General features: G+C 46.0%; 1 protein-coding gene across 4 annotated transcripts in view; it reads right to left on the bottom strand.

The window, feature by feature from the left end:
- Positions 1 to 966: 966 nt before the first annotated feature.
- Positions 967 to 21513, bottom strand: part of LOC110500894 (suppressor of hairless protein homolog) — a 98285-nt gene continuing 77738 nt past the window's right edge. For 3 of the 4 annotated variants that reach the window (XM_036958255.1, XM_036958257.1, XM_036958258.1), the window contains 5 exons: positions 20967 to 21079; positions 11016 to 11156; positions 6188 to 6343; positions 4913 to 5016; positions 967 to 2409 (listed from right to left, as the gene is read on the bottom strand). In XM_036958255.1, coding sequence (XP_036814150.1) covers positions 2085 to 2409; positions 4913 to 5016; positions 6188 to 6343; positions 11016 to 11156; positions 20967 to 21079 — 839 coding nt within the window. In that variant the 3' untranslated portion in view covers positions 967 to 2084. The remainder of the gene's footprint in view (positions 2410 to 4912; positions 5017 to 6187; positions 6344 to 11015; positions 11157 to 20966; positions 21080 to 21513) is intronic. The other variant, XM_036958256.1, reaches the window with a different exon arrangement.

The following is a 21513-nucleotide window of genomic DNA, read 5'->3' as shown; positions in this document are numbered from 1 at the left end:
CCAGGTGAAGCTGGTTGAGAGAATGCCAAGAGTGTCCAAAGCTGTCATCAAGGCAAAGGGTGGCTATTTGAAGAATCTCAAATATAAAATACTGTTTTGGTTACTACATGATTCCATGTGTTATTTCATAGTTTTGATGTCTTCGCTATTATTCTACAATGTAGAAAACAGTTTTTTTTTTATTAAGAAAAACCCTTGAATGAGTAGGTGTGTCCAAACTTTTGACTGGTACTGTAAGTGTTGTACTTTTACACTGAACAGAGTTTGTTTTAACAACAAATCTCCCAGAACGCTGGTCGTATATGACAGTGTGTTTTTGAAGCAGTGACACAAAGATAGCATTATGGGTTATGTTGTCCAATGAAACAACTTCCTGTACCGAGTCCAGGTGAAAAAATATACAGGTTAGGACAACGTAATAATTCCATTGGGCAGCGTTAGAAAACAAACAACTTAATTGGACTAGCGCCGTTGCTAACTAGCATAGCGGGTCCCATTGTTGAAAAGAGTTATGGGATCTTAGAATCCCCTTTGTCATCTTCAGCCTAGTAATGAGCAGAGATAAGACCCGACTGTTCCCCCTCCCACACACAGATTCGTTCTAGTTACGTAAATGAAAAGGGCAGGTCGTTGGACGAGTAATGTTACTCTTTGACATTTAAGTGAGCGGTAAAGGCCACTTCAAATTGGAAGTGTCTGTCTTTTCGGGTTTTCTAAAAACCAACGAAAGTTTTAAATGCCACCAGAACTATACACAGGAAGACACCAAGGCCCGGAAACACAATATACTGACAGATTTGAAGACGTCGCTGGACACTTCTACAGCAACATGATATCAACTTTGGATATGTGACATGATTTTAGTTGACTGTAATAATATTACTGTACTAAGGCTACCATTTCATTTTAACGACTAGACTCATTAAAATGTGAAAATGACAAACTATTTTGTAACTGGAAGTCCAGTTTTTTTTTTTTTTTTTACATTTTAAATCAAATGGAAGAATTCACTTCACCACGGCTCCATGTGTGATGTACAGACATGTTGTACTTTCCAAAGGAAACGTAGCTTGTAGCGAACAGAGTATTGCAGGCAAGGCAGAGGCGTTGCTTAAAGCTTTTCTTTTTAAAGACTTCATTAAAAAAAAAACAATGAGAATACAAAAAATTAGGCCCGCTGAGGTTACCCCCTAACACAAACAAACCATCGGTTAGGTAAAAAATAAAAAATAAATCCCAAGACTAGCAAAGTATCAAAAATTCAGCGTTCCGTCAAAAAGACCGAAAGAAGCAGGCATTTGATGGAGACAAGAAGTAAAGGTAGCTATAATACACATGCCAGGTCGGGATTTGGACAACATAAAAAAAAGCCCAAAGCTCGGAGGAAGAGAATAGAAACTATTTGGTAACAAAAGTGTACTATACGGTTTCATACAAAAACAGGTGAAAATGTACCTTTACTGAAGCTTATGCAAGATCCTTGGTCCACAAAAACCATGGCATCGTCATGACATTTTTATGTCCCCCCCCACTATGTCCACTCCTCGCTCTCCCTCCAAAAACAATACATTTCCTCCCTTTACAGTAACATAGACGACTAACGAGCCAAAAAAAAGAGGGGAAAAAATGAACAGAGGGAGGGGGGGAGCGCACAAAATCAACCTTTTAGTTAACGTACTATACATGTGGTGGATGTATAGTTGTTGTGGTCTCCGTTCAAGACACTGTGGCGCTCTGAGCCAATAGGAACTCCCTATGTATGACACAGCTCCAACACCATGAACCGACAAGCATGTCCCTTACGAACCACAAGAGGGCAGCGGCGAGGAGTTCGCACAGTTTCTCTTATTTCCGCTGGTCGACAACTTTTAACATAGGAACTGTCTTTGAATTCCTCCTTTTTCCGTCCGATCAATTTTCAATTTCAGCTTCTTTTGAAATCCCAAATCAATATGCAGCACTTTTAGAGAGTCAGTTTACTTCATAGTCTTTTTACCAGGTGGTACATTTTGCTCTCAAGGCATATTGTGTGTGTATATAAGTGTGTGTGTGTGTGTGTAAGTGTGTGTGTGTGTGTGTTTGTGTTAGGACACCACGGCTGCAACCGTGGAAGAGGATGTGACTCCTGCGTTGTTGGGGCCGTAGCTGTTGTTAGCGTCGCTGTTGTTAGCGCTGTTGCTGCTAGCCGTTAAAAGACGGTCGCTGCCCGCCCGTAGGATGGCTCCGGCGGCGTTGCAGTGTGGCCGCGGCCCAGGCTCCGGTGTGTAGGTGAAGGTGAGCGTGGTGGAGTAGATGATGCCGTCGTTTCGCACCAGCGTGACGGGAACCTGCACCGGCTGACGCACCCAGCGCCAGCCCTCGCGGAAGGCAGAGATGTCGGGAACCACGCACAGCATGCTCTCCGCACACCTACACCAGCAAGCAGAGAGGAGAGAGTCAGACAGGCTTGACTCTAGCTATTTGGGTTGAATCCCTCACAGTGTGCCGACCTCACTGTTGACTAAAGAAACAACAAGAAAGGTCAGTCATGTAAAGATCCCACGTCGGTTGAGTATTGTCTTTCATGGTCCTTCGAGCAGGATTTGAACAAATGACAAGTATACCCCACTGGTAATATGGATCCATCAAGCACTATGCGAGGGTTGTGTTATCCATAGTGTCTATGATTGGCGACTACAAAAACAGTCCTGTAAAATCTCACTACGATACACACATCTCACACAAATGGGTCAAATGGGGATCGTGGCGTTCTCAGTCAACATTAGGGCCACTTACACGCCATTCTGCAGAGGACAACAACCTCAACGTTTCACACCCGGCTTCTCCCAGCGGGGTTTTAAATCCAGGGTGAATCCTACCGTTTATTACAGATTAAACCATGGAGCTCTTTCATCTGATCTAAAGACCTCTCTCTCTACCTCCATGGGTGGCAGACAAACACTGGGATCGCTAATTCATCTAGAAAATTCGACATCAAAAAGGAAAAACAGTACCTTTTGAAGAATGTTTGGCAGAGCCTAAAGGGTGTGCTTTGAAAATGGAAATATCTGAGCCTAAATTGAATTCACGTTTGTTCAGTTGGTACTCTCATTAGCAGAACATTGCTTTGATTTGGATCAAAGCACGGCTGTAATCTGTCTGGGTTATCCCCTGGTTAGTACTCATATAGAGATTATAATGAGTAACAAGGTCAGACTGAGTAGGAACATCCCCTACCCCTCTCCCCAGAAAGGTGTATCTCATTCATCGTTTGAGGCCGTTTCAGTTTGACTTTAGTAGAATAAAGTGGTGTTTCTGATTCTAAATCCTTTCTGTCTGGTCAAGCTACAGTATTCTGTCTGGTCAAGCTACAGTATTCTGTCTGGTCAAGCTACAGTACTCTGTCTGGTCAAGCTACAGTACTCTGTCTGGTCAAGCTACAGTACTCTGTCTGGTCAAGCTACAGTACTCTGTCTGGTCAAGCTACAGTACTCTGTCTGGTCAAGCTACAGTACTCTGTCTGGTCAAGCTACAGTACTCTGTCTGGTCAAGCTACAGTATTCTGTCTGGTCAAGCTACAGTATTCTGTCTGGTCAAGCTACAGTACTCTGTCTGATCAAGCTACAGTACTCTGTCTGGTCAAGCTACAGTACTCTGTCTGGTCAAGCTACAGTACTCTGTCTGGTCAAGCTACAGTACTCTGTCTGGTCAAGCTACAGTACTCTGTCTGGTCAAGCTACAGTATTCTGTCTGGTCAAGCTACAGTACTCTGTCTGGTCAAGCTACAGTACTCTGTCTGGTCAAGCTACAGTACTCTGTCTGGTCAAGCTACAGTACTCTGTCTGGTCAAGCTACAGTACTCTGTCTGGTCAAGCTACAGTACTCTGTCTGGTCAAGCTACAGTACTCTGTCTGGTCAAGCTACAGTATTCTGTCTGGTCAAGCTACAGTATTCTGTCTGGTCAAGCTACAGTACTCTGTCTGGTCAAGCTACAGTACTCTGTCTGGTCAAGCTACAGTACTCTGTCTGGTCAAGCTACAGTACTCTGTCTGGTCAAGCTACAGTACTCTGTCTGGTCAAGCTACAGTACTCTGTCTGGTCAAGCTACAGTATTCTGTCTGGTCAAGCTACAGTACTCTGTCTGGTCAAGCTACAGTACTCTGTCTGGTCAAGCTACAGTACTCTGTCTGGTCAAGCTACAGTACTCTGTCTGGTCAAGCTACAGTACTCTGTCTGGTCAAGCTACAGTATTCTGTCTGGTCAAGCTACAGTATTCTGTCTGGTCAAGCTACAGTATTCTGTCTGGTCAAGCTACAGTATTCTGTCTGGTCAAGCTACAGTACTCTGTCTGGTCAAGCTACAGTACTCTGTCTGGTCAAGCTACAGTATTCTGTCTGGTCAAGCTACAGTATTCTGTCTGGTCAAGCTACAGTACTCTGTCTGGTCAAGCTACAGTACTCTGTCTGGTCAAGCTACAGTATTCTGTCTGGTCAAGCTACAGTACTCTGTCTGGTCAAGCTACAGTATTCTGTCTGGTCAAGCTACAGTATTCTGTCTGGTCAAGCTACAGTACTCTGTCTGGTCAAGCTACAGTACTCTGTCTGGTCAAGCTACAGTATTCTGTCTGGTCAAGCTACAGTATTCTGTCTGGTCAAGCTACAGTACTCTGTCTGGTCAAGCTACAGTACTCTGTCTGGTCAAGCTACAGTATTCTGTCTGGTCAAGCTACAGTATTCTGTCTGGTCAAGCTACAGTACTCTGTCTGGTCAAGCTACAGTATTCTGTCTGGTCAAGCTACAGTACTCTGTCTGGTCAAGCTACAGTACTCTGTCTGGTCAAGCTACAGTATTCTGTCTTGAACAACTTGAACATAATTTTGCACCTCCATATTGAGCCACAGTAGAGAGGAGCAGCGAGGTGTGTCTGTCAGTACCTGTACATGGTCTCTGCCTCCACGTCTCCGAACCAGACCCTCAGGTTTGAGGTGAAGTTCTGTCCCGTCAGCTCCAGCATGGCCACATCCCCACCCCCGTTTAGCTAAACACACACACACACACACACACACACACACACACACACACACACACACACACACACACACACACACACACACACACACACACACACACACCCACACCCACAAAAGCATAAATGTTTTTGTGTTGTTGACAGAGGATGAGATGGAATCTGGTAAAGGGACTAAAGGGTGTTTGTTTGGAGCACTGCAAGAGGAACAAATTGTTGTTTATAATAGGAATGGAGTGTGGATGTGGCCTGTGTGTGCATGCATATCTGTGTGTGTCCCTCTCTAACCTGTGTGTGCGTGCATATCTGTGTGTGTCCCTCTCTAACCTGTGTGTGCGTGCATATCTGTGTGTGTCCCTCTCTAACCTGTGTGTGCGTGCATATCTGTGTGTGTCCCTCTCTAACCTGTGTGTGTGTGCATATCTGTGTGTGTCCCTCTCTAACCGGTGTGTGCGTGCATATCTGTGTGTGTCCCTCTCTAACCTGTGTGTGTGTGCATATCTGTGTGTGTCCCTCTCTAACCGGTGTGTGCGTGCATATCTGTGTGTGTCCCTCTCTAACCTGTGTGTGCGTGCATATCTGTGTGTGTCCCTCTCTAACCCGTGTGTGCGTGCATATCTGTGTGTGTCCCTCTCTAACCTGTGTGTGCGTGCATATCTGTGTGTGTCCCTCTCTAACCTGTGTGTGCGTGCATATCTGTGTGTGTCCCTCTCTAACCGGTGTGTGCGTGCATATCTGTGTGTGTCCCTCTCTAACCTGTGTGTGCGTGCATATCTGTGTGTGTCCCTCTCTAACCTGTGTGTGCGTGCATATCTGTGTGTGTCCCTCTCTAACCGGTGTGTGCGTGCATATCTGTGTGTGTCCCTATCTAACTTGTGTGTGCGTGCATATCTGTGTGTGTCCCTCTCTAACCTGTGTGTGCGTGCATATCTGTGTGTGTCCCTCTCTAACCTGTGTGTGCGTGCATATCTGTGTGTGTCCCTCTCTAACCTGTGTGTGCGTGCATATCTGTGTGTCCCTCTCTAACCTGTGTGTGCGTGCATATCTGTGTGTCCCTCTCTAACCTGTGTGTGCGTGCATATCTGTGTGTGTCCCTCTCTAACCTGTGTGTGCGTGCATGCATATCTGTGTGTGTCCCTCTCTAACCTGTGTGTGTGTGTGTGTGTGTGTGTCCCTCTCTAACCTGTAAGCTCTCAACTCCAGGCACGGGGGTGACAGGCGAGTGGACGGGGCCCATGCCCTCGTAGAAGGTGTACTCAGCCTTGTCGGTGCTGATGATTGTCCAGGACGCTCCGTCGTTGATCATCTCTTTGTTTGGTTCCTTTGGGCATGGGGTGGCCTGGGGGGGAGGCAGACACACACACACACACAGACACACACACACGCACACAGACACACACAGACACACACACACACACACACAGACACACACAGACACACACAGACACACACAGACACACACAGACACACACAGACAGACACAGACAGACACAGACAGACACACACAGACAGACACAGACAGACACACACACACACACACACAGACACACACACAGACACACACAGACACACACACAGACACACACACAGACACACCGTATTTCAGATATAGATAAATAAATGTAATGAAGGTAGTCTCAACGCATAATAAAGGTAGTCTCAACTAGTCTCAGCGCGTAATGAAGGTGGTCTCAACGCGTAATGAAGGTGGTCTCAACGCGTAATGAAGGTGGTCTCAACGCGTAATGAAGGTAGTCTCAACTAGTCTCAGCGCGTAATGAAGGTAGTCTCAACTAGTCTCAGCGCGTAATGAAGGTAGTCTCAACGCATAATAAAGGTAGTCTCAACTAGTCTCAGCGCGTAATGAAGGTGGTCTCAACGCGTAATGAAGGTGGTCTCAACGCGTAATGAAGGTAGTCTCAACGCGTAATGAAGGTGGTCTCAACGCGTAATGAAGGTAGTCTCAACTAGTCTCAGCGCGTAATGAGGGTAGTCTCAACTAGTCTCAGCGCGTAATGAAGGTAGTCTCAACGCGTAATGAAGGTAGTCTCAACTAGTCTCAGCGCGTAATGAATGTAGTCTCAACGCGTAATGAAGGTAGTCTCAACGCGTAATGAAGGTAGTCTCAACTAGTCTCAACGCGTAATGAAGGTAGTCTCAACGTGTAATGAAGGTAGTCTCAACGCGTAATGAAGGTAGTCTCAACTAGTCTCAGCGCGTAATGAAGGTGGTCTCAACTAGTCTCAGCGCGTAATGAAGGTAGTCTCAACGCGTAATGAAGGTAGTCTCAACTAGTCTCAACACGTAATGAAGGTAGTCTCAATGCGTAATGAAGGTAGTCTCAACGCGTAATGAAGGTAGTCTCAGCGCGTAATGAAGGTGGTCTCAACGCGTAATGAAGGTGGTCTCAACGCGTAATGAAGGTAGTCTCAACGCGTAATGAAGGTAGTCTCAACTAGTCTCAGCGCGTAATGAAGGTGGTCTCAACGCGTAATGAAGGTAGTCTCAACTAGTCTCAGCGCGTAATGAAGGTGGTCTCAACGCGTAATGAAGGTAGTCTCAACGCGTAATGAAGGTAGTCTCAACTAGTCTCAGCGCGTAATGAAGGTAGTCTCAACGCGTAATGAAGGTAGTCTCAACTAGTCTCAGCGCGTAATGAAGGTAGTCTCAACGCGTAGTGATGGTAGTCTCAACTAGTCTCAACGCGTAATGAAGGTAGTCTCAACTAGTCTCAGCGCGTAATGAAGGTAGTCTCAACGCGTAGTGATGGTAGTCTCAACTAGTCTCAACGCGTAATGAAGGTAGTCTCAACGCGTAATGAAGGTAGTCTCAACGCGTAATGAAGGTAGTCTCAACGCGTAATGAAGGTAGTCTCAACTAGTCTCAGCGCGTAATGAAGGTGGTCTCAACGCGTAATGAAGGTGGTCTCAACGCGTAATGAAGGTAGTCTCAACTAGTCTCAGCGAGTAATTAAGGTAGTCTCAACGCGTAATGAAGGTAGTCTCAACGCGTAATGAAGGTAGTCTCAACGCGTAATGAAATTAGTCTCAACTAGTCTCAGCGCGTAATGAAGGTAGTCTCAACGCGTAATGAAGGTAGTCCCAACTAGTCTCAGCGCGTAATGAAGGTAGTCTCAACGCGTAATGAAGGTAGTCCCAACTAGTCTCAGCGCGTAATGAAGGTAGTCTCAACGCGTAATGAAGGTAGTCCCAACTAGTCTCAGGGCGTAATGAAGGTGGTCTCAACTAGTCTCAGCGCGTAATGAAGGTAGTCTCAACGCGTAATGAAGGTAGTCTCAACGCGTAATGAAGGTAGTCTCAACTAGTCTCAACACGTAATGAAGGTAGTCTCAACGCGTAATGAAGGTAGTCTCAACGCGTAATGAAGGTAGTCTCAACTAGTCTCAGCGCGTAATGAAGGTAGTCTCAACGCATAATGAAGGTAGTCTCAACGCGTAATGAAGGTGGTCTCAACGCGTAATGAAGGTGGTCTCAACGTGTAATGAAGGTAGTCTCAACTAGTCTCAGCGCGTAATGAAGGTGGTATCAACGCGTAATGAAGGTAGTCTCAACGCGTAATGAAGGTAGTCTCAACTAGTCTCAGCGCGTAATGAAGGTAGTCTCAACGCGTAATGAAGGTAGTCTCAACGCGTAATGAAGGTAGTCTCAACTAGTCTCAGCGCGTAATGAAGGTAGTCTCAACGCGTAATGAAGGTAGTCTCAACGTGTAATGAAGGTAGTCTCAACTAGTCTCAACACGTAATGAAGGTAGTCTCAACGCGTAATGAAGGTAGTCTCAACGCGTAATGAAGGTAGTCTCAACTAGTCTCAGCGCGTAATGAAGGTAGTCTCAACGCGTAGTGATGGTAGTCTCAAATAGTCTCAGCGCGTAATGAATGTAGTCTCAACGCGTAATGAAGGTAGTCTCAACGCGTAATGAAGGTAGTCTCAACTAGTCTCAACGCGTAATGAAGGTAGTCTCAACGCGTAATGAAGGTAGTCTCAACGCGTAATGAAGGTAGTCTCAACTAGTCTCAGCGTGTAATGAAGGTGGTCTCAACGCGTAATGAAGGTAGTCTCAACTAGTCTCAGCGCGTAATGAAGGTGGTCTCAACGCGTAATGAAGGTAGTCTCAACTAGTCTCAACGCGTAATGAAGGTAGTCTCAACGTGTAATGAAGGTAGTCTCAACGCGTAATGAAGGTAGTCTCAACGTGTAATGAAGGTGGTCTCAACGCGTAATGAAGGTGGTCTCAACGCGTAATGAAGGTAGTCTCAACTAGTCTCAACGCATAATGAAGGTAGTCTCAACGCGTAATGAAGGTAGTCTCAACTAGTCTCAACGCGTAATGAAGGTAGTCTCAACGTGTAATGAAGGTAGTCTCAACGCGTAATGAAGGTAGTCTCAACGTGTAATGAAGGTGGTCTCAACGCGTAATGAAGGTGGTCTCAACGCGTAATGAAGGTAGTCTCAACGCGTAATGAAGGTGGTCTCAACGCGTAATGAAGGTAGTCTCAACGCGTAATGAAGGTAGTCTCAACGCGTAATGAAGGTAGTCTCAACGTGTAATGAAGGTAGTCTCAACGCGTAATGAAGGTAGTCTCAACGTGTAATGAAGGTAGTCTCAACTAGTCTCAGCGCGTAATGAAGGTGGTCTCAACGCGTAATGAAGGTAGTATCAACTAGTCTCAACGCGTAATGAAGGTAGTCTCAACGCGTAATGAAGGTAGTCTCAACTAGTCTCAACGCGTAATGAAGGTAGTCTCAACGCGTAATGAAGGTAGTCTCAACTAGTCTCAACATGTAATGAAGGTGGTCTCAACGCGTAATGAAGGTAGTCTCAACGCGTAATGAAGGTAGTCTCAACGTGTAATCAAGGTGGTCTCAACTAGTCTCAACGCGTAATGAAGGTAGTCTCAACTAGTCTCAGCGCGTAATGAAGGTGGTCTCAACGCGTAATGAAGGTAGTCTCAACATGTAATGAAGGTAGTCTCAAAGCGTAATGGAAGGTGGTCTCAACTAGTCTCAACGCGTAATGAAGGTAGTCTCAACTAGTCTCAACATGTAATGAAGGTAGTCAACGCGTAATGGAAGGTAGTATCAACTAGTCTCAACGCGTAATGAAGGTAGTCTCAACTAGTCTCAACGCATAATGAAGGTAGTCTCAACGCGTAATGAAGGTAGTCTCAACTAGTCTCAACGCGTAATGAAGGTAGTCTCAACGTGTAATGAAGGTAGTCTCAACGCGTAATGAAGGTAGTCTCAACGTGTAATGAAGGTGGTCTCAACGCGTAATGAAGGTGGTCTCAACGCGTAATGAAGGTAGTCTCAACGCGTAATGAAGGTGGTCTCAACGCGTAATGAAGGTAGTCTCAACGCGTAATGAAGGTAGTCTCAACGCGTAATGAAGGTAGTCTCAACGTGTAATGAAGGTAGTCTCAACGCGTAATGAAGGTAGTCTCAACGTGTAATGAAGGTAGTCTCAACTAGTCTCAGCGCGTAATGAAGGTGGTCTCAACGCGTAATGAAGGTAGTATCAACTAGTCTCAACGCGTAATGAAGGTAGTCTCAACGCGTAATGAAGGTAGTCTCAACTAGTCTCAACGCGTAATGAAGGTAGTCTCAACGCGTAATGAAGGTAGTCTCAACTAGTCTCAACATGTAATGAAGGTGGTCTCAACGCGTAATGAAGGTAGTCTCAACGTGTAATCAAGGTGGTCTCAACTAGTCTCAACGCGTAATGAAGGTAGTCTCAACTAGTCTCAGCGCGTAATGAAGGTGGTCTCAACGCGTAATGAAGGTAGTCTCAACATGTAATGAAGGTAGTCTCAACGCGTAATGGAAGGTGGTCTCAACTAGTCTCAACGCGTAATGAAGGTAGTCTCAACTAGTCTCAACATGTAATGAAGGTAGTCAACGCGTAATGAAGGTAGTCTCAGCGCGTAATGGAAGGTAGTCAACGCGTAATGGAAGGTAGTCTCAACGCGTAATGGAAGGTAGTATCTCACTCACTTGAAACTGTATGATCCTCTCTTGGGAAAGGCACAGGTACATCCGCTCTGTGTCCTTCAGGTAGAATGAACACTTGTGCAGCTGGGAAACGGGGTCGTCTGCATCCAACAAGGCCGTCTGCTTGTCCACCTTACGGATGATCTGACACACACAGACAGGCTGGTGTTTAGGGTTTAGTTGCTTAGAGCTCAGTGTACAAATAACATCATTAACTTTCATTAGTGTGTGTGTGTGTGTTGGTAATAAAGAGAAATAGTGAGAATATTAACATAAAAAAAGACATACAAGACACAAAAGTAAAGAGTTCTGTAGGAAAAATGGAGAGAGGAGAGAAACATGGAGAGAGGAGAGAGAAACATGGAGAGATGCGAGAAAAATATGGAGAGATGAGAGAGAAACATGGAGAGAGGAGAGAGAAACATGGAGAGAGGAGAGAGAAACATGGAGAGAGGAGAGAGAAACATGGAGAGAGGAGAGAGAAACATGGAGAGAGGAGAGAGAAACATGGAGAGAGGAGAGAAACATGGAGAGAGGAGAGAGAAACATGGAGAGAGGAGAGAGAAACATGGAGAGAGGAGAGAGAAACATGGAGAGATGAGAGAGAAACATGGAGAGAGGAGAGAGAAACATGGAGAGAGGAGAGAGAAACATGGAGAGAGGAGAGAGAAACATGGAGAGAGGAGAGAGAAACATGGAGAGAGGAGAGAAACATGGAGAGAGGAAAGAGGAGAGAGAAACATGGAGAGAGGAGAGAAACATGGAGAGAGGAAAGAAACATGGAGAGAGGAGAGAGAAACATGGAGAGAAACATGGAGAGAGGAGAGAGAAACACGGAGAGAGGAGAGAGGAGAGAAACATGGAGAGAAGAGAGAGAAACATGGAGAGAGGAGAGAAACATGGAGAGAAACATGGAGAGAGGAGAGAGAAACACGGAGAGAGGAGAGAGGAGAGAAACATGGAGAGAAACATGGAGAGAGGAGAGAGGAGAGAAACATGGAGAGAGGAGAGAAACATGGAGAGAGGAAAGAGGAGAGAAACATGGAGAGAGGAGAGAAACATGGAGAGAGGAGAGAAACATGGAGGAAAAACATGGAGAGAAACATGGAGAGAGGAGAGAAACATGGAGAGAAACATGGAGAGAGGAGAGAAACATGGAGAGGAGAGAAACATGGAGAGAAACATGGAGAGGAGAGAAACATGGAGAGAGGAGAGAAACATGGAGAGAAACATGGAGAGAGGAGAGAAACATGGAGAGAGGAGAGAAACATGGAGAGAGGAGAGAAACATGGAGAGAAACATGGAGAGAGGAGAGAGAAACATGGAGAGAGGAGAGAGGAGAGAAACATGGAGGAAAAACATGGAGAGAAACATGGAGAGAGGAGAAAAATATGGAGAGAGGAGAGAGGGGAGAAACATGGAGAGAGGAGAGAAACATGGAGAGAGGAGAGAGAAACACGGAGAGAGGAGAGAAACACGGAGAGAGGAGAGAAACACAGAGAGAGGAGAGAAACACGGAGAGAGGAGAGAAACACGGAGAGAGGAGAGAAACACAGAGAGAGGAGAGAAACACGAAGAGAGGAGAGAAACACGAAGAGAGGAGAGAAACACGGAGAGAGGAGAGAAACATGGAGAGGAGAGAAACATGGAGAGACGAGAGAAACATGGAGAGACGAGAGAAAAATGGAGAGAGGAGAGAAACATGGAGAGAGGAGAGGGGAGAGAAACATGGAGAGAGGAGAGAAACATGGAGAGAGGAGAGGGGAGAGAAACATGGAGAGGAGAGAGAAACATGGAGAGAGGAGAGAGAAACATGGAGAGAGGAGAGAAACATGGAGAGAGGAGAGAGAAACATGGAGAGATGAGAGAAAAATATGGAGAGATGAGAGAGAAACATGGAGAGAGGAGAGAGAAACATGGAGAGAGGAGAGAGAAACATGGAGAGAGGAGAGAGAAACATGGACAGAGGAGAGAGAAACATGGAGAGATGAGAGAGAAACATGGAGAGAGGAGAGAGAAACATGGAGAGAGGAGAGAGAAACATGGAGAGAGGAGAGAAACATGGAGAGAGGAGAGAAACATGGAGAGAGGAGAGAAACATGGAGAGAGGAGAGAAACATGGAGAGAGGAGAGAAACATGGAGAGAGGAGAGAAACATGGAGAGAGGAGAGAGAAACATGGCGAGAGGAGAGAAACATGGAGAGAGGAAAGAGGAGAGAGAAACATGGAGAGAAGAGAGAAACATGGAGAGAGGAAAGAAACATGGAGAGAGGAGAGAGAAACATGGAGAGAAACATGGAGAGAGGAGAGAGAAACACGGAGAGAGGAGAGAGGAGAGAAACATGGAGAGAGGAGAGAAACATGGAGAGAAACATGGAGAGAAGAGAGAGAAACATGGAGAGAGGAGAGAAACATGGAGAGAAACATGGAGAGAGGAGAGAGAAACACGGAGAGAGGAGAGAGGAGAGAAACATGGAGAGAAACATGGAGAGAGGAGAGAGGAGAGAAACATGGAGAGAGGAGAGAAACATGGAGAGAGGAGAGAGGAGAGAAACATGGAGAGAGGAGAGAAACATGGAGAGAGGAGAGAAACATGGAGGAAAAACATGGAGAGAAACATGGAGAGAGGAGAGAAACATGGAGAGAAACATGGAGAGAGGAGAGAAACATGGAGAGAGGAGAGAAACATGGAGAGAGGAGAGAAACATGGAGAGAGGAGAGAAACATGGAGAGAGGAGAGAAACATGGAGAGAAACATGGAGAGAGGAGAGAGAAACATGGAGAGAGGAGAGAGGAGAGAAACATGGAGGAAAAACATGGAGAGAAACATGGAGAGAGGAGAAAAACATGGAGAGAGGAGAGAGGAGAGAAACATGGAGAGAGGAGAGAAACATGGAGAGAGGAGAGAGGAGAGAAACATGGAGAGAGGAGAGAGAAACACGGAGAGAGGAGAGAAACACGGAGAGAGGAGAGAAACAGAGAGAGGAGAGAAACACGGAGAGAGGAGAGAAACATTGAGAGACGAGAGAAACATGGAGAGAGGAGAGAAACATGGAGAGAGGAGAGAAACATGGAGAGAGGAGAGGGGAGAGAAACATGGAGAGGAGAGAGAAACATGGAGAGAGGAGAGAGAAACATGGAGAGAGGAGAGAAACATGGAAAGAGGAGAAAAACATGGAGAGAGTAGAGAAACATGGAGAGAGGAGAGAAACATGGAGAGAGAAGAAAAACATGGAGAGAGGAGAGAGGAGAGAAACATGGAGAGAGGAGAGAAACACGGAGAGAGGAGAGAAACATGGAGAGAGGAGAGAAACATGGAGAGAGGAGAGAAACACAGAGAGAGGAGAGAAACATGGAGAGAGGAGAGAAACACTGAGAGAGGAGAAAAACATGGAGAGGAGAGAAACATGGAGAGAGGAGAGAAACATGGAGGAAAAACATGGAGAGAGGAGAGAGGAGAGAAACATGGAGAGAGGAGAGAAACATGGAGAGAGGAGAGAGGAGAGAAATATGGAGAGAGGAGAGAAACATGGAGAGAGGAGAGAAACATGGAGAGAGGAGAGAGGAGAGAAACATGGAGAGAGGAGAGAAACATGGAGAAGAGAAAAACATGGAGAGAGGAGAGAGAAACATGGAGAGGAGAAAAACATGGAGAGGGGAGAGAGGAGAGAAACATGGAGAGAGGAGGGATAAACATGGAGAGAGGAGAGATAAACATGGAGAGAGGAGAGAAACATGGAGAGAGGAGAGAAACATGGAGAGAGGAGAGAGGAGAGAAACATGGAGAGAGGAGAGAAACACGGAGAGAGGAGAGAAACATGGAGAGAGGAGAGAAACACGGAGAGAGGAGAAAAACATGGAGAGGAGAGAAACATGGAGAGAGGAGAGAAACATGGAGGAAAAACATGGAGAGAAACATGGAGAGAGGAGAAAAACATGGAGAGAGGAGAGAGGAGAGAAACATGGAGAGAGGAGAGAGAAACATGGAGAGGAGAAAAACATGGAGAGGAGAGAGGAGAGAAACATGGAGAGAGGAGAGAAACATGGAGAGAGGAGAGAGGAGAGAAACATGGAGAGAGGAGAGAAACATGGAGAGAGGAGAGAAACATGGAGAGAAACATGGAGAGAGGAGAGAAACATGGAGAGAGGAGAGAAACATGGAGAGAGGAGAGAAACATGGAGAGAAACATGGAGAGAGGAGAGAAACATGGAGAGAAACATGGAGAGAGGAGAGAAACATGGAGAGAGGAGAAAAACATGGAGAGAAACATGGAGAGAGGAGAGAAACATGGAGAGGGGAGAGAAACATGGAGAGAAACATGGAGAGAAACATGGAGAGAGGAGAGAAACATGGAGAGAGGAGAAAAACATGGAGAGAAACACGGAGAGAGGAGAGAAACAGAGAGAGGAGAGAAACACGGAGAGAGGAGAGAAACACGGAGAGAGGAGAGAAACACGGAGGAGAGAAACACGAAGAGAGGAGAGAAACACGAAGAGAGGAGAGAAACACGAAGAGAGGAGAGAAACACGAAGAGAGGAGAGAAACACGGAGAGAGGAGAGAAACATGGAGAGAGGAGAGAAACATGGAGAGACGAGAGAAACATGGAGAGAGGAGAGAAACATGGAGAGAGGAGAGGGGAGAGAAACATGGAGAGAGGAGAGGGGAGAGAAACATGGAGAGGAGAGAGAAACATGGAGAGAGGAGAGAGAAACATGGAGAGAGGAGAGAAACATGGAAAGAGGAGAAAAACATGGAGAGAGGAGAGAAACATGGAGAGAGGAGAGAAACATGGAGAGAGAAGAAAAACATGGAGAGAGGAGAGAGGAGAGAAACATGGAGAGAGGAGAGAAACACGGAGAGAGGAGAGAAACATGGAGAGAGGAGAGAAACATGGAGAGAGGAGAGAAACACGGAGAGAGGAGAGAAACATGGAGAGAGGAGAGAAACACAGAGAGGAGAAAAACATGGAGAGGAGAGAAACATGGAGAGAGGAGAGAAACATGGAGGAAAAACATGGAGAGAGGAGAGAGGAGAGAAACATGGAGAGAGGAGAGAAACATGGAGAGAGGAGAGAGGAGAGAAATATGGAGAGAGGAGAGAAACATGGAGAGAGGAGAGAAACATGGAGAGAGGAGAGAGGAGAGAAACATGGAGAGAGGAGAGAAACATGGAGAAGAGAAAAACATGGAGAGAGGAGAGAGAAACATGGAGAGGAGAAAAACATGGAGGGGAGAGAGGAGAGAAACATGGAGAGAGGAGGGATAAACATGGAGAGAGGAGAGATAAACATGGAGAGAGGAGAGAAACATGGAGAGAGGAGAGAAACATGGAGAGAGGAGAGAAACATGGAGAGAGGAGAGAAACACGGAGAGAGGAGAGAAACATGGAGAGAGGAGAGAAACACGGAGAGAGGAGAAAAACATGGAGAGGAGAGAAACATGGAGAGAGGAGAGAAACATGGAGGAAAAACATGGAGAGAAACATGGAGAGAGGAGAAAAACATGGAGAGAGGAGAGAGGAGAGAAACATGGAGAGAGGAGAGAGAAACATGGAGAGAGGAGAGAGAAACATGGAGAGGAGAAAAACATGGAGAGGAGAGAGGAGAGAAACATGGAGAGATGAGAGAGAAACATGGAGAGAGGAGAGAGAAACATGGAGAGAGGAGAGAGAAACATGGAGAGAGGAGAGAGAAACATGGACAGAGGAGAGAGAAACATGGAGAGATGAGAGAGAAACATGGAGAGAGGAGAGAGAAACATGGAGAGAGGAGAGAGAAACATGGAGAGAGGAGAGAAACATGGAGAGAGGAGAGAAACATGGAGAGAGGAGAGAAACATGGAGAGAGGAGAGAAACATGGAGAGAGGAGAGAAACATGGAGAGAGGAGAGAAACATGGAGAGAGGAGAGAAACATGGAGAGAGGAGAGAGAAACATGGCGAGAGGAGAGAAACATGGAGAGAGGAAAGAGGAGAGAGAAACATGGAGAGAAGAGAGAAACATGGAGAGGGGAAAGAAACATGGAGAGAGGAGAGAGAAACATGGAGAGAAACATGGAGAGAGGAGAGAGAAACACGGAGAGAGGAGAGAGGAGAGAAACATGGAGAGAGGAGAGAAACATGGAGAGAAACATGGAGAGAAGAGAGAGAAACATGGAGAGAGGAGAGAAACATGGAGAGAAACATGGAGAGAGGAGAGAGAAACACGGAGAGAGGAGAGAGGAGAGAAACATGGAGAGAAACATGGAGAGAGGAGAGAGGAGAGAAACATGGAGAGAGGAGAGAAACATGGAGAGAGGAGAGAGGAGAGAAACATGGAGAGAGGAGAGAAACATGGAGAGAGGAGAGAAACATGGAGGAAAAACATGGAGAGAAACATGGAGAGAGGAGAGAAACATGGAGAGAAACATGGAGAGAGGAGAGAAACATGGAGAGAGGAGAGAAACATGGAGAGAGGAGAGAAACATGGAGAGAGGAGAGAAACATGGAGAGAGGAGAGAAACATGGAGAGAAACATGGAGAGAGGAGAGAGGAGAGAAACATGGAGGAAAAACATGGAGAGAAACATGGAGAGAGGAGAAAAACATGGAGAGAGGAGAGAGGAGAGAAACATGGAGAGAGGAGAGAAACATGGAGAGAGGAGAGAGGAGAGAAACATGGAGAGAGGAGAGAGAAACACGGAGAGAGGAGAGAAACACGGAGAGAGGAGAGAAACAGAGAGAGGAGAGAAACACGGAGAGAGGAGAGAAACATTGAGAGAAACATGGAGGAGAGAAACACAGAGGAGAGAAACACGAAGAGAGGAGAGAAACACGAAGAGAGGAGAGAAACACGGAGAGAGGAGAGAAACATGGAGAGAGGAGAGAAACATGGAGAGACGAGAGAAACATGGAGAGAGGAGAGAAACATGGAGAGAGGAGAGAAACATGGAGAGAGGAGAGGGGAGAGAAACATGGAGAGGAGAGAGAAACATGGAGAGAGGAGAGAGAAACATGGAGAGAGGAGAGAAACATGGAAAGAGGAGAAAAACATGGAGAGAGTAGAGAAACATGGAGAGAGGAGAGAAACATGGAGAGAGAAGAAAAACATGGAGAGAGGAGAGAGGAGAGAAACATGGAGAGAGGAGAGAAACACGGAGAGAGGAGAGAAACATGGAGAGAGGAGAGAAACATGGAGAGAGGAGAGAAACACGGAGAGAGGAGAGAAACATGGAGAGAGGAGAGAAACACTGAGAGAGGAGAAAAACATGGAGAGGAGAGAAACATGGAGAGAGGAGAGAAACATGGAGGAAAAACATGGAGAGAGGAGAGAGGAGAGAAACATGGAGAGAGGAGAGAAACATGGAGAGAGGAGAGAGGAGAGAAATATGGAGAGAGGAGAGAAACATGGAGAGAGGAGAGAAACATGGAGAGAGGAGAGAGGAGAGAAACATGGAGAGAGGAGAGAAACATGGAGAAGAGAAAAACATGGAGAGAGGAGAGAGAAACATGGAGAGGAGAAAAACATGGAGAGGGGAGAGAGGAGAGAAACATGGAGAGAGGAGGGATAAACATGGAGAGAGGAGAGATAAACATGGAGAGAGGAGAGAAACATGGAGAGAGGAGAGAAACATGGAGAGAGGAGAGAGGAGAGAAACATGGAGAGAGGAGAGAAACACGGAGAGAGGAGAGAAACATGGAGAGAGGAGAGAAACACGGAGAGAGGAGAAAAACATGGAGAGGAGAGAAACATGGAGAGAGGAGAGAAACATGGAGGAAAAACATGGAGAGAAACATGGAGAGAGGAGAAAAACATGGAGAGAGGAGAGAGGAGAGAAACATGGAGAGAGGAGAGAGAAACATGGAGAGGAGAAAAACATGGAGAGGAGAGAGGAGAGAAACATGGAGAGAGGAGAGAAACATGGAGAGAGGAGAGAGGAGAGAAACATGGAGAGAGGAGAGAAACATGGAGAGAGGAGAGAAACATGGAGAGAAACATGGAGAGAGGAGAGAAACATGGAGAGAGGAGAGAAACATGGAGAGAGGAGAGAAACATGGAGAGAAACATGGAGAGAGGAGAGAAACATGGAGAGAAACATGGAGAGAGGAGAGAAACATGGAGAGAGGAGAAAAACATGGAGAGAAACATGGAGAGAGGAGAGAAACATGGAGAGGGGAGAGAAACATGGAGAGAAACATGGAGAGAAACATGGAGAGAGGAGAGAAACATGGAGAGAGGAGAAAAACATGGAGAGAAACACGGAGAGAGGAGAGAAACAGAGAGAGGAGAGAAACACGGAGAGAGGAGAGAAACACGGAGAGAGGAGAGAAACACGGAGGAGAGAAACACGAAGAGAGGAGAGAAACACGAAGAGAGGAGAGAAACACGAAGAGAGGAGAGAAACACGAAGAGAGGAGAGAAACACGGAGAGAGGAGAGAAACATGGAGAGAGGAGAGAAACATGGAGAGACGAGAGAAACATGGAGAGAGGAGAGAAACATGGAGAGAGGAGAGGGGAGAGAAACATGGAGAGAGGAGAGGGGAGAGAAACATGGAGAGGAGAGAGAAACATGGAGAGAGGAGAGAGAAACATGGAGAGAGGAGAGAAACATGGAAAGAGGAGAAAAACATGGAGAGAGGAGAGAAACATGGAGAGAGGAGAGAAACATGGAGAGAGAAGAAAAACATGGAGAGAGGAGAGAGGAGAGAAACATGGAGAGAGGAGAGAAACACGGAGAGAGGAGAGAAACATGGAGAGAGGAGAGAAACATGGAGAGAGGAGAGAAACACGGAGAGAGGAGAGAAACATGGAGAGAGGAGAGAAACACTGAGAGAGGAGAAAAACATGGAGAGGAGAGAAACATGGAGAGAGGAGAGAAACATGGAGGAAAAACATGGAGAGAGGAGAGAGGAGAGAAACATGGAGAGAGGAGAGAAACATGGAGAGAGGAGAGAGGAGAGAAATATGGAGAGAGGAGAGAAACATGGAGAGAGGAGAGAAACATGGAGAGAGGAGAGAGGAGAGAAACATGGAGAGAGGAGAGAAACATGGAGAAGAGAAAAACATGGAGAGAGGAGAGAGAAACATGGAGAGGAGAAAAACATGGAGAGGGGAGAGAGGAGAGAAACATGGAGAGAGGAGGGATAAACATGGAGAGAGGAGAGATAAACATGGAGAGAGGAGAGAAACATGGAGAGAGGAGAGAAACATGGAGAGAGGAGAGAGGAGAGAAACATGGAGAGAGGAGAGAAACACGGAGAGAGGAGAGAAACATGGAGAGAGGAGAGAAACACGGAGAGAGGAGAAAAACATGGAGAGGAGAGAAACATGGAGAGAGGAGAGAAACATGGAGGAAAAACATGGAGAGAAACATGGAGAGAGGAGAAAAACATGGAGAGAGGAGAGAGGAGAGAAACATGGAGAGAGGAGAGAGAAACATGGAGAGAGGAGAGAGAAACATGGAGAGGAGAAAAACATGGAGAGGAGAGAGGAGAGAAACATGGAGAGAGGAGAGAAACATGGAGAGAGGAGAGAGGAGAGAAACATGGAGAGAGGAGAGAAACATGGAGAGAGGAGAGAAACATGGAGAGAAACATGGAGAGAGGAGAGAAACATGGAGAGAGGAGAGAAACATGGAGAGAGGAGAGAAACATGGAGAGAAACATGGAGAGAGGAGAGAAACATGGAGAGAGGAGAAAAACATGGAGAGAAACATGGAGAGAGGAGAGAAACATGGAGAGAGGAGAGAAACATGGAGAGGGGAGAGAAACATGGAGAGAAACATGGAGAGAGGAGAGAGAAACATGGAGAGAGGAGAGAAACATGGAGAGAGGAGAGAAACATTGAGAGAAACATGGAGAGAGGAGAGAGAAACATGGAGAGAGGAGAGAAACATGGAGAGAAACATGGAGAGAGGAGAGAGAAACATGGAAAGAGGAGAAACAGATGTAAAAGAGAGTGAAGTGGTGGGTAGTACCAGGCGTGGCAGGGCCATCCCGGTGACAGAGCAGACCAGTTTGACCGTCTGTCCATAGTGGATGTAGCCATCTCTCACAGTGAACTCCTCTCCTTCAGACTCCTCGTCATCCACTGGGGAACAGGACACACAACATTCATCTTTTGTTGCAATAGCACATACACTTACACGGAGTATAAAGAATATTATGGTGGAAATGTAACGTCAGGCCAGCCTCTCAACAATCCACTTTAAAACAAGGCATGGTATTGTCATCTACCCATACAGTGGAATCAGAAAATATTCAGAACGCTTGACTTTATCAAAATGTTGTTACATTAGTCTTATTCTTAAATAAATTACATAAACAAATGTCCTCAATCTACACACAATACCCCATAATGACATCACAATACCCCATAATGACATCACAATACCCCATAGTGACATCACAATACCCCATAATGACATCACAATACCCCATAATGACATTACAATACCCCATAATGACAAAGCAAAAACAGGTAAGAATTTTTTGCACATTTATAAAAAAATAAAAAAACAGAAA

Source organism: Oncorhynchus mykiss, chromosome 21 (assembly GCF_013265735.2).
Source record: "Oncorhynchus mykiss isolate Arlee chromosome 21, USDA_OmykA_1.1, whole genome shotgun sequence".
Classification (NCBI taxonomy): Eukaryota; Metazoa; Chordata; class Actinopteri; order Salmoniformes; family Salmonidae; genus Oncorhynchus; species Oncorhynchus mykiss.
The sequence above is the reverse complement of the archived record's forward strand: the minus strand, read 5'-3'. Positions and strand labels throughout refer to the sequence as shown.